A 12,329-nucleotide genomic window follows, 5' to 3' on the forward strand; every position below is an offset into this window, starting at 1 on the left:
ATCTCTTGGTGTCAAAGTACGGGTTAATATGAAGTGATATTGAGGGAGAAATGGATTCGACACACAAGACTTCAGTTGCATGCAAGAGTAATAGCTCTTAATTATTTGAGCTACAAATTCTTTTCTACGATACTGTTTTGTTGCACAATATGTCTCATAATTATCTTTGGATGTAAGAACAATATATAATAATTTCGCTGGATATATGAAAACTTTTTAGTACCAAAAAAGGAAAAAAAAAAGAGAAAATTTTAAAAATTTAAATACATAAAGCAATAAAAGACAAAAGAAAATAATGAAATTGAAATTGTCCTTTCATTTGTCTAATCGCCCCCTGAAATGTCAACCACATTCCGGTTACTTCTTTCATTCCTTCACCCAAACGGTTGAACTTCACCTAATATAAATATATATAAATACTGAGATGCAGCGAGCCGCTTTTCATCATCATTTTATGAGACCACAGCAGCACAGCTTTGTAGATTCCACAGAGAGCAGTAGAGTCCAAGAGGTTGAAGACAACGAGCCCAAAAGAACAGTCTAGCAGTCTACCAACTGTTTAATTAATTTGGTTTTCTGCACCAAGCTTAAGAGCCATGGCAGATGAATTTCAGACCACTGGGAACTGGTGGGATTCATCAACAAGAACCCGGTTCGAGACCGGGACATCACCGCCATCTTCAACCCTCAATAGCTTGGGAAGCTTTGGATGGCAACCAGACATGGTTGACATCAAGGCAAGGTCTTCTATGGATTCCGGGTCTGTTTCGGGTACTTCTTCAATGGTCTTCCATGGTGCTCACAAGCTGGAAGAAGGCCCTGACTCAGCCACGGGAAGCGGCGGAGACCCCAGCTTGCATATGATGGGTTTAGGGCTTTCCTCCCAGCCGACAGATTGGAACCATGCCTTATTGTAAGTCCAAGATTATTTATATTTTAGTTTTTCGTATATGAACAATTATATATATACAACTTGATCATGGTCATGAATATAATACAAGTTAAAACCCTATAAGGGAATTAATCGTTCACTTTTTTTTTCAATTATAAATCTTTCTATATATGTTTTCATGAAATTTAAATGTGAAATTGTATGATTTGATGTGTATAAACAGTCGTGGGGAGAAGGCGGAGACCAGTTTCCGTTCAATACTACAAGAAAACATGAATTCTAACACAAACTTTCATCAAGAAAATGACCAACAGCTCCAATGGAGGGACAAGTTGTTTGCTGGTGGTTGTGGAGACTCTTCTAACAACGAGTTTAAGCAAATGAACCGGGGTTTCTCTTTAGATCAAACGCAGTTTAGTCCTCAGTACAGCTCCGGCGACAGCACGGTGACGTGCCAAGGCTTGCCCTCTAGCTTTCAGATGGATTCAGGAGCAGCTTTGTATGGAAGCCCCTCAACCATATTGCAAGGACTATTGGGGCCTCATCATGATAATCAGCAGCCTAACTCAGCCCCTATGAATTTTCCTTATCAAGCAAATTATGGGGTTAACTCTAGCGATCAGCTATTGCCTTCTTGGTCTAAAGTGCCTCAATTTCTAAGAACATCTCCTCCCAAACAACCTCCTCAAAGCCATTTACAATTTTCTAATAATGCTACCTTTTGGAATGCACCTCATGAGGCCGCCATGAAAGATGTCCGCCCGAGCTTTTTCCCATCATTGCAGCAGCAGTTTCCCACGGCACGATTCGAAGAAAAACCCAAGGTAATTATATTGTTAGAGAAAACCACTGGATCCTTAAAGTTTAAGCTGTTAAGGAATGAGCCAACATTGTATATCGTAGCTTACAATTCTAGGATTACCAAGTTTCTTCTTCATGATCATGATTAGGGTTTTGATTACCACGATTGAAGTTTATTTAACAATATCTAAATATTGGGTTGAACAGAATATATCTGAAGTTCAGGAATCGGGTGCAGTGGGGAAGAAAAGTGGGAGTGAAACAGCATCCAAAAGGCCTCGGAATGAAACCTCATCACCCTTGCCAGCTTTTAAGGTACAATAAGACCAATAAGCCTTTCTCTTTCCATTTATTTTTTTTCTGGTGACAAGAGAATGAGTTGTGTTTATAAGCTTTTTCTTTTATCATAGACATAGATGAGAACTTGTAGCTTTGGTTGTAGGTGAGGAAAGAGAAGATGGGGGACAGAATCACTGCCCTCCAACAATTGGTTTCACCTTTCGGAAAGGTAAATTTAGCTCCAAAACGCTATCTATCTCCTTTACTTTCACAAAGAGCTAGCTATGCCTATTGCTAGTAGAGTGAGATACCATTCTCTTTCTCAATTCAAAAAGAGCACTTTCCTCTTTCTTTTATTTATTTATTTATTTATTTTGAAAGGAAACAAAATTGCCTGTGTTATATGATGATTTTAAATCATGTTTTGTTGTGTCAGACTGATACAGCCTCAGTGCTCTCTGAAGCCATTGAATATATCAAGTTTCTCCATGAACAAGTTAATGTAAGTGCCATAAACAATGCAAGTCATTTCCTACGGCACAAACAAATATATGCTAATTTATGTCTTCCCTTATAATATCAGGTTTTAAGCACCCCATACATGAAAAGTGGAGCTGCCATACAACACCAGCAGGTGTGTAACATATTCTCCTTCCTCTGTAATTCAAAAAAATAATACCCGTATGCTGATTCCAATGCCTGCGACTGGTACTACTTAATTTTTTTGTTTATAAATAATTAATTTGCTGATTTTTTATTTTGTTTATGCAGAATACTGATAAATCAAAGGACCCGGATCAAGGTCCGAAGCAAGATCTTAGAAGCCGAGGACTGTGTTTGGTACCGGTTTCGAGCACATTCCCGGTGACACATGGGACAACAGTTGATTTTTGGACGCCTACATTTGGAGGAACTTTCAGATAGAGCAAAGTGGAAATGGTGGAAGTATATGTGTATGTATCTTGTCAAAACCCTAGCCAAGTTGGGAACGATAAGATGAATGAAAAAAAAGCATAGAGGAAACAGAGATATGCCCACATATGTGATCTGGTCCGGGATGGAAAAGAAGTAATAACTGGTGAGGGGGCATAGAAAAGGCAGTGAGGACCCTCTAAAGAACATGACATTGTTGGGTCAGCTACAGGCAAAATGATGCAGGTTTGGCCATATTGGGACCAATTGGGAGCATATTAATTGTTGTAATAATTGAAGAATTATATGATTAGAGGTGGATTAAGAATAAGAACAGATGCTGATTAGAGGGAAAGTTTCTGATTAGTTTTAGAGCAAAATTAATTTGTTGTTAATTATAACATCTGATTTTAATAGAAAGATAAAGGAGCTTTTATTCCTTGCTGCTGGCACTACCTTTATTAGTTTAACACCAAAAGAAAGATGGAGAAAATTTGGAAGGAATAATTGGATTTTAGAATAGGAGTCAGTGAGTGAGTTTGTGTGGGGATGGCATTTGATTGGAGATCTCACTTTTGGATTTGTTTATGTGCTGGGAATATGTTAGTGGAAGTCAGAAGATGGCCCACACCTCCTCCTTTTTCAAGTTTATTTCCAATTTTTTTTTTATTGGATTTCTTTTTTCTTTTTTAAATTAGGAAATTGTAATATATATTTTTATTTTTATTTTAAAGATGCTATGATCTGTGCTTTTCGAATGGTCACATTGAGGGGCTTCCATTGGAAGGTAAAGGGAGGCCAAAGCTTTCTTCTTTCTCCATCCATAGACATATTTTCTATACTGGCTATGGTCTTCTGGAAATTATGAATGGTCCCCTCCTTCTCCTTGCATCTTATGTAGTGGGCTTTAAAATTATTATTATTATTCCTTTTTTTGAGATTGTCATCGGCTTATACGTATCATGATGTTTTATAAGTATATATTTCTAAATGGAATAAGTAAACATATTTAGACGTAAAGAAAACATAATAATAATCTTTTAACTAAGATTATGCTCTTGTTCTTTATCGTCACGTTTGAGTTATGAATTGACTATTCTAGCTATCCATCGTACTACACATCTTATGATATTTGTTAAATACAATATCTTTTCCAACAACAAAATCTTATAAGTGCATATATCTACCACATTAACTCGTGGGAACAATAACAGTTTGTAGAGTTTCGATTATTGTCTTCTCCTCATTTGAATGAAGTGAGCAAGCAATGTTAGGTTTACTACATGGCACAAATCCGAAAATGAGACAATCTTCTAGGATTAGTTAACTAATCTCATGTTAACGTCGAACACGAGTAACTTGCTTTTGACACAAGAAACCTATTTAAATGATATATTCAGTAAATATCGTTTTTATTTTTTTAAAAAAATTTATTGGCTTTGATATTTATGAATATATCGTTATAGAATTAGAGGTTTTTCCTCTTAGTTTTGCTACCATTTGGATATGGTAAACTGTTATTGTTCTTGTTTGAAGTGTGTAACACGACAGTAATGATTGGACAAACTAGGCATGATTGATTGATTTTTTATTTTATTTTTCGGTTAAAAACTAGCCATGATTCAATATCTTATTTTTTTTATTTGAGAAAAAAAAATGAAATAAGGTTGAGGATAAATAGCCATCAAACTTTGGTAAGAAACCAGTAGAAATTTATTATTATAATTTTCTTTGTTAAGAAATGAGTACAAAGATGTTCAGTTCAGTACAGCTTACCAGAAGACAAGAAGAAGAATTTTTACAGGGAACTTTTACGAATAACCCAAGTTCTGAAAAGAAAAATGGCCCCGGGCCATTACACATAACATAATAATGTAGAAATGATAAGAAATTACCCAAAGAATTCACAAAAGTTTAAAATATAATACTTGGTTTTGCTGAAAGATTGCAATGCTAATATCGATGATAAGAATAATTTGTGAGTAATTTGTCACAATGGAAGTGGGATCAAAGGAATAACTTTTGTATATGACCTTTTCAGACATCTGATTAGTTATCAAAACTTTATGTGATTATATCCTTGGCAGCAAAAAGTTTAAATAAATAAAAAAGAGAAGAAGAAGTGAGATTCACAATCCTACAGTAAAATTTTAAAAAATATAAAGAAGATAAAAGTGGTTCTTTTTAAAATTAGATCTACTTGATTGGGATAATCTTGGCACCTACTTTACCTTGGGATTGGCACCTTGTGATTGAGTACGCTAGGAAATTGAATTACAAAATAACCATTGAATGATCTAGGTTAAAGTCTAAATTGAAACATAGATAATGTCGTCAATAGAGTCCAGCATATTCGAAAATGACCTTCACTTACAGATTAATGATATGATATGAGGTTTGAATCTTATGGCACATTGATAGTGCGTGTGTGAGAAACCTCTCTCCTCTTTGAAGTTTAGACTATGCCAAAACTTTCAGAAAAATCGTATCTTTTAAAAATTCATCTAGTAACATCAACTTTAGTGAGAATCATAAATAAACAAACGTGATCATCGCATAAAAAAAAATCTAAGCAATGATCATTATCATTCATGCTACTATAGCCTATGTGATAATGTGAGATATTGTAAATCTTATAGCTTACTTTACCAGCTACTTAATTTTGTCTTCTCTTAGAAGTTAATTACCAATTCTTAAATTCTGTTGGTTTCCATTGTCTTATTACTAATGCCAGCGGTGAGAGTTGCTTTCTTGGTAACTACTTTTATCCCATAATTAGCAATCATTTCTCTGTTAGAACTTAGCAGTCATTGTTTATTAGCATTGAAGCTTACTTTCTCTTCTTCAAAAGTAAGAAATGCATCAGCAGTGATGCATGCTCTCCACGTCTTGCATACGTACATGAGAGGGGGACGGAGATATTGCTGCTCGAGTTTCAAATCTTCTAATCCGCGAACCAAACGAGCTCTTGATACCAACATAGTTAGATTCTTTCTACTTGGGCTAAACACAATTCTTAGAGTGGCAAAAGGTCCTCACTAAACGAGTAGGAGGACAAAAGGTCTAAGAGATTGAGTCTTTACCAGCCAAATGCTAGGTTATCCCACCAGCTGCAGAAGCCAATATGAATGAATGGCCACAATTACAAGGCTTTCCTACGGATATTATACAAGTTCAACCAACCAACTAATCTTGTTTCAACATGAACATGCAATGGATGAGAAAGGTTTGGGATATATTTGGAATAAGAAGCAAAGCATATATCTGGCGATTGGGCTAAAAACTTAATAAAAAAACCCAATCCTATCGGTCTGGTTTTTTTATTAAGTTTTTAGCCCAATCGCCAGATATATGCTTGCTTCTTATTCCAAATCGGAAAGGCTAGAATGAGGAGGTTGAGTGAGGATGTTATTTGAGGAGGTGAAATCTCACCATCAACAACAAAAAACAAAGCACATGGGGGGGGTGCATTGGGGGCTCCACACCCCTTTTGATGGTGAGATGGGCCTCCTCAAATAAACTCCTCAAATAGCATCCTCATTATAGAAGCTCCCACCAACGGAAAGATTGCCCAACCAATATGAAGAAACCTTGTTGAATATGATCATGTAACTTTTTTTGTCACTAATCTTCATTTGTCACTATATCTAAGTCTTTTTTTTTTGGTTTGAACATATCTAAGCTTTTAGGTTGCATTGATTGATTGCAGGTCATTTTTCTGTTAGCCGTTGTTACTGGATGATCTGTTAGGTCTGGTTTCTGGGCCTGTTTTGAGTCTGATTTCCTTTGTTTCTTTAAGGCTCTTTTGTTTTGGCTCTTCTGTTGAGCTTTGCCCTATGTATTTTTCTGTAGGGCTTTGCCTTTTGTACCTTTCTTCGGTTAATATATTCTTCACTCTCAGTGTGTTTTTCTTAATACTGTTTTGCTGGGCCATATCTTCCTTTACCATTTTCGAAAAGAAAACGGAAACCAAATTCAGAAACTCAATAACTGACAAACTCACACATGAAAGGACTAGGCAACAACTGCAAAGCACGCAAGTTATTTGATAGCAGAGGGCCCAAAATCCTCTAATATATATATCAATGTTGCCACTAGAATGAGATGTCCCAGAACAAGGTACAAGAAAAAAAAAACAGAAAGAGAAGTTGCAGATGTCGTCCACCATCGAGATCAACCGTAAATAACACAACCAGAACACTTTATGAGGAAACTTGAAAAACCAATCAAATGACATGGTCCTGATCTTATTGTGCATATCCTGCCCAAATTTGAAGGATTCCATCCCTTTTACATTGTTGGGAGTAGTAATTACACAGATTGATTAATGATGAGAAAAAGTAAAGCAAAAGGCAAACGTTCACAGGCTAGTATGCAAACTAAAGTTTTTCATTGTGAAAAATAATTGTATTGCATAAAAACACATAGAAAACATATATCAGATAAAGCAAGAATTATACTTGCAGACAAATAGAAATGGAAACTGAAATTGTAGGGAGAAAGAATTGATCAGGCTTTCCATTTGAGTATCTTTGTGCACGTAGTATTAAGCAGCTCCCTTGAGCTTCTTTGTGATGGTGGCAATATACTTCCCTTGGTGGAATGCTTGCTCCAGCTCAAGCGGAGTTGGCTGTCTTAATCCATCCCCAGCAAAAGTTCCGGCACCATAGGGACTTCCACCTTTGATATTCTCCATTTCAAACATGCCAGCTCCAAATGTGTATCCAATGGGTACAAAGATCATTCCATGATGAACCAGCTGAGTGATGGCGGTCAATCTATAAAAGTCACAATATCATTACTATCTCCGACTAAGATACAGACACATTTTTTAAAGTTCTTTTAGTTGATTAGATGTGACTTCAAAACTTACGCAGTAGTCTCTTGTCCACCACCTTGAGATCCAGTGCTGTAAAAGATCCCAGCAGGTTTGCCAGCTAGCTGTTGTGTTCTCCATAGACCGCCAGTTGCGTCCAAAAATGCTTTAAATTGAGCAGCCATCATACCAAATCTTGTTGGAAAGCCAAAAATGAATCCATCTGCATCAGCAAGTTCATTTGGCGAGATGATTGCTACATCACTCTTTGGTGGTGCACTCATTTTCCCAAGCACGTCCTCTGACAGTGTCTCAGGGACCTGTTTCATAAGTCCATTTTACTCAGTCTTATTGTTCAATCAAGTTCACCAGATTTAGAAGACCAGTTAATCATGAAATAGAACAGAATCAGCTCTAATTGAACCACCCCCCCCAAAAAAAAGGAAAACTCTCCTGTACTAAGAACCAGGATCTTCATATCTATACAAACAAATGAGCAAACTAAAATCATGATTTCTCAGAGGCACAAACAAAATTTAAAATAAAACTAGAGAAGACTACACAGTACACACAAGTATTGCCAATCTTGAAGCTATAATATAATAATTAGCATACCTGGCACGGTGTTATTGGGGCAGAATGAACAAAGAGAGAGAGTGAGGAAGAAAAATACAAAGCACATGATGGTGAACAATATACAAGTTCATCAAATATAGACAAGCAACCCTGAAACTCGGACAATCAGTCAGGGAGAAGCAATCCACTTTTCAACAGAACAGAAGGACACAGATCTGACAATTCTAAGAGAGCATATGAAAGCTCTAGCACTGATGGTAAAAGGGGGATTTAAATGATGGTCCGCTTTAAAGTTCAAAACTAGGCCTCAAATGTTGAGGCATGCCTTGGGAAATAATGGTCATGACTATTGAGCGCTAACTAACCATCAAGCAAGGTGACAACCTTGAAACCTTAGTAATAGGGCTAGGTTTAACGTTTTCAATCATCTCCCTTATGCAAAAAGATAAGTTTGATGTTTTTCTACAATGGCTTGTTTTTCAAAATAAACATTCTCACGTTTAATGCTCAAGCTCGAATTAAACACAGGCTGAAATTTCATGAAATGTTACAGATCGCAATATATGGATCAAAGGAAATGCACACTCACCTGCCATAGGGTGGCTTCTACACCTTCAACAGATGAAGCTCCTTTTTTAATTTCTTCTGCTAGTCTCCCTACATGTCCGTACATGGAGTAGTACCTGTAAAATCAATATAGGATTTTGATAAAGAGGGTTATTTTTATGTAGAAGAAATATAACAGCATCCTTGAGAATCAATTGAATGTAAAGCTCACTGTTTTTCTTTTTAAAAATTCTTTCCATGGGATAAGAAAGAGAGAGATCAAGTGAAAACATATCAATGCAAGAATGTGCAACTCTGACCGACTTACATTCAGTCACCTACTCACCATCCTTCTTTACAAATTACTGGGAATAATATTTTTCACAAAAGCAACCTCTCATTGAACTGCTGGATTCTGTCAGCGTTTCCATAGCCAATTATTTCATTATTTCACTAAACATAAATTCTTCCAAATTTTCAGATATATTGTCACAAGTTTGAGAATCTTAATATGCATTCATATCCATCCATATTCAGATTTGAAGCTTGATCCTCTGTAATGAGGAAATTCTAAGTTCGCCGTAAAACTATTCAACCAACTCCAACAGTAGTCTAAAACCATTACATGCCCCACTAGTTACTAAATTATGATACTACTACCTCCAGAATCAAGATCAACTATCTTGGACACACTATGTGCCAACCCACAGGCATGTGATGAAGCTCATGTCGTAACAAAACAAAAATTCATAAGGTTTTAAAATCAACCATAGAAGCCCCCACACAATCAAGAGTATGATAAATCAACATGCCATGCCACTCTGAGCATAAGGCTGCTCTTGACCACCTATCCGACCTGAACTTAAAGGCAGGGTCAGAGGATAAAGAATCCATGGTTTTAAATTTGGGCATATGGGACCTGCAAGGGATCAGTTTGGCATTTGAAAAAGAAGGATGTGCATATGCCTTTAACTACATAAGCAGCTGTAAGCATTAATGTAGGAACCTTCCATTTAATAGAAAATGTTGAGAACAGCTGCATGTACTCTGACTAACGACCTATTTCCAACCAAACTTGCAATGCCATTTCCTTTTTTAATTTTTGAGACATTAAATGGGTCACAGGGAGAACTACCCAAGTATAAAATAATTGCAAGTATATATTGAGGTTCTACTAAGACAAAAGAAACTAAATTTTCCTACCTTCAATTCCTAGCCCAAGTGGTTTCCAGACTTACAAATTCCACAACAGGATGAACACATTAAACAAATTTTTTTCTCCATTAATATACTCAGCATCGTTACAAAACCACACCATGGCCATAAGCACAACACAATCATCATAGTTTTCTACAGCACAAAATCAGATCTTGGGGGTAATCCAACCCTCTTCTATATGGATCAATGGAAGAAAACCAACAGTCATTCTGTTATATCTAACTTATATGCGACGCAAGAGTGTAATTCACATAAAGAAATAATCTAAACACAGAAAATTATCAGAGATGCATAAATTTCCCAATTCTAAACACAGAAAGCCACAGCCTCTGCCTCACCATCACAAAAATCTTCCTAAAAAAATAATTTTCAGAAACAAAAATATAAAGATTCAATCTTTAAACCTTTGTTAACTATCAAGAAATACCCAATTCAATAAAAAGTGCAAAACACAAAGATCCAACAAAGATAAATCAAATTCTTTCCTTCTACTTCAAAATTTGGACCAACCATATTCAGATAAAGCAGCAACTAACTTAAATTTTTAATAGCTTGAAGCTCTAACAGACTAAAAATGATCACTACCCAAGTAATAAAAAATCAAAACAAAAGGCCCGATCATAGAAGAACACATTCGCAGTTCATAGTAAATTGGAATTGAAAACAAAAGTAGAAGCAAAGAATTGGTACGTACACAATATACACTTTGGTAGCCATGAATGCAGTCCTCCGGAGTCGGTGATTTTACTATTTGCTGTGGTTTGTGAGCTAAATGTAGGGAACGTTGAAGATTTTGATTGCAGCACTAGCGGAAGAGCCAGAGCCCATTTTATAGTTGAATATCGGATTAGTTTTAAGTTTTTTTTAATCTCTTAACGGTGGCTGATTGGTTTGATTAATTTGCTGACCCGGATAAACGGTGCCGTTTCTATCTGAATTTTTTTTGAAAAAAAATCAAACTTGTGATCCTTCGGGGATATTGGGCTCAAGAAAATTTGCTTTCTATTTTTGTTTTTGTTTTTTCCTTTTATTTTCCTTGTTATCACAAGAAGAAAAAAAAGAATAATGATGCTAGAGTGGTGTCATGCTCATCATCATGATCGTTTCAAAGCAAAGGCTCTAGAAGGATGTCATTTTCTTAAGGATTTTAATTAGTATTCCACTTATTTATTGACTTTTGTAATTAGTTTTGGCTTATTGGAGGGAATATATAAGAGGAAAAGACAAAGGGAAAATGTTGATATGTGAGGTGAAGTGATATGTGGGGTGAGCTCAAGCATTAGAGGTTGATTTCAATAATGCAAGAGACTAGGAAAAAAAAAAAGAAGCTTTTATTCTAATTTTAATTATTAGTACTTTTTATGAACTAATTTTGATTATTAAATACCATGACCAAGTGAACGACGTCGTTAACATATGAAAGAAATTTAAATTAAACCGATGATGTATGTTTTGTAGACTCAAATTTAAATATAAGAAAGCGAGTTTAGTGCTCTGGCCAACTAATCTAACCTTAATTTTCGGTTACATTTTTACCTTATTTTAGTATTAGATGGAAAAGGAATTTAATGGCCTAAAAAAGACAAAGGAAGTTGATGGCATATGACTTTTACAAAAATAATGGGGACAAAAAGGATGATGACGTATCAGACGCTGCATGCTGACCCAAACTACCGAAATCACTGAAATTACAGAAGTAACCTACCTACCTACCAACTCCTATCTCTTAATTAATTATTAATTAATTAATTAATTAATTTGTTCAAGGTTACATACAGGGAGTACAGGTCATACCAAGTTGGCATGCCTTTGACCGAAAAAAAAAAAAGGTTGGTAAGCCAGATAATTAAAAAAGAAAATCATATTATTAAGATTCGTCAAACTTGGAAGGAAGGTCCTCAAATTTATATGTGAAAGTCTGCCCCAAAATTCTAGATTCAATGGTTGCAATTGAGTTTGTAAACTTCAATGATGAAATAATGACTCACTCATTTGTCATCTTTGTTAAGATATGATCTAGTTTCATTTTCCTCTAATAAAGCTCAAAAGACTTATAATGAAGGTTAAGTATCTAATAAAATCACTCATTGAATCTCTCAACATCATTAACCCTTTTATATTCACCAAATATCGCATTTTAGCACCATTTTTATTTATTTCTCAAATAAGTTCATTCGAATCGAGAGACACATTTGTTGAGTAGGTTTACGCTGTTTATTTTTCAAGTTTTTATCAATAAATCACTCTTGAAAATATTAGACAAACCCTTAAACAATTTTTTTTTTTTTT

At 35.5% G+C, this 12,329-nt stretch overlaps 2 protein-coding genes across 2 annotated transcripts; one reads left to right on the forward strand and one right to left on the reverse strand.

Moving 5' to 3' along the window:
* The first annotated feature begins 406 nt into the window (after positions 1-406).
* LOC110752198 (transcription factor bHLH123) lies at positions 407-3,648 on the forward strand. The gene is made up of 7 exons (XM_021952795.2): positions 407-913; positions 1,116-1,716; positions 1,901-2,008; positions 2,136-2,201; positions 2,409-2,474; positions 2,556-2,606; positions 2,744-3,648. The coding sequence occupies exons 1-7, from the start codon at positions 597-599 to the stop codon at positions 2,894-2,896; spliced, it is 1,362 nt and encodes a 453-aa protein (XP_021808487.1). The 5' UTR covers positions 407-596; the 3' UTR covers positions 2,897-3,648.
* Positions 3,649-7,098: 3,450 nt separating this feature from the next.
* FQR1 (flavodoxin-like quinone reductase 1) lies at positions 7,099-10,892 on the reverse strand. Its single transcript, XM_021952803.2, has 4 exons — positions 10,735-10,892; positions 8,866-8,959; positions 7,758-8,020; positions 7,099-7,662 (listed from the first exon to the last, which is right to left on the reverse strand). Exons 1-4 carry the CDS (start codon positions 10,755-10,757, stop codon positions 7,431-7,433), a joined length of 612 nt encoding a protein of 203 aa, XP_021808495.2. The 5' UTR covers positions 10,758-10,892; the 3' UTR covers positions 7,099-7,430.
* Positions 10,893-12,329: the final 1,437 nt, after the last annotated feature.

This window comes from Prunus avium, chromosome 4 (assembly GCF_965620075.1).
Source record: "Prunus avium chromosome 4, drPruAviu1.hap1.1, whole genome shotgun sequence".
Lineage (NCBI taxonomy): Eukaryota > Viridiplantae > Streptophyta > Magnoliopsida > Rosales > Rosaceae > Prunus > Prunus avium.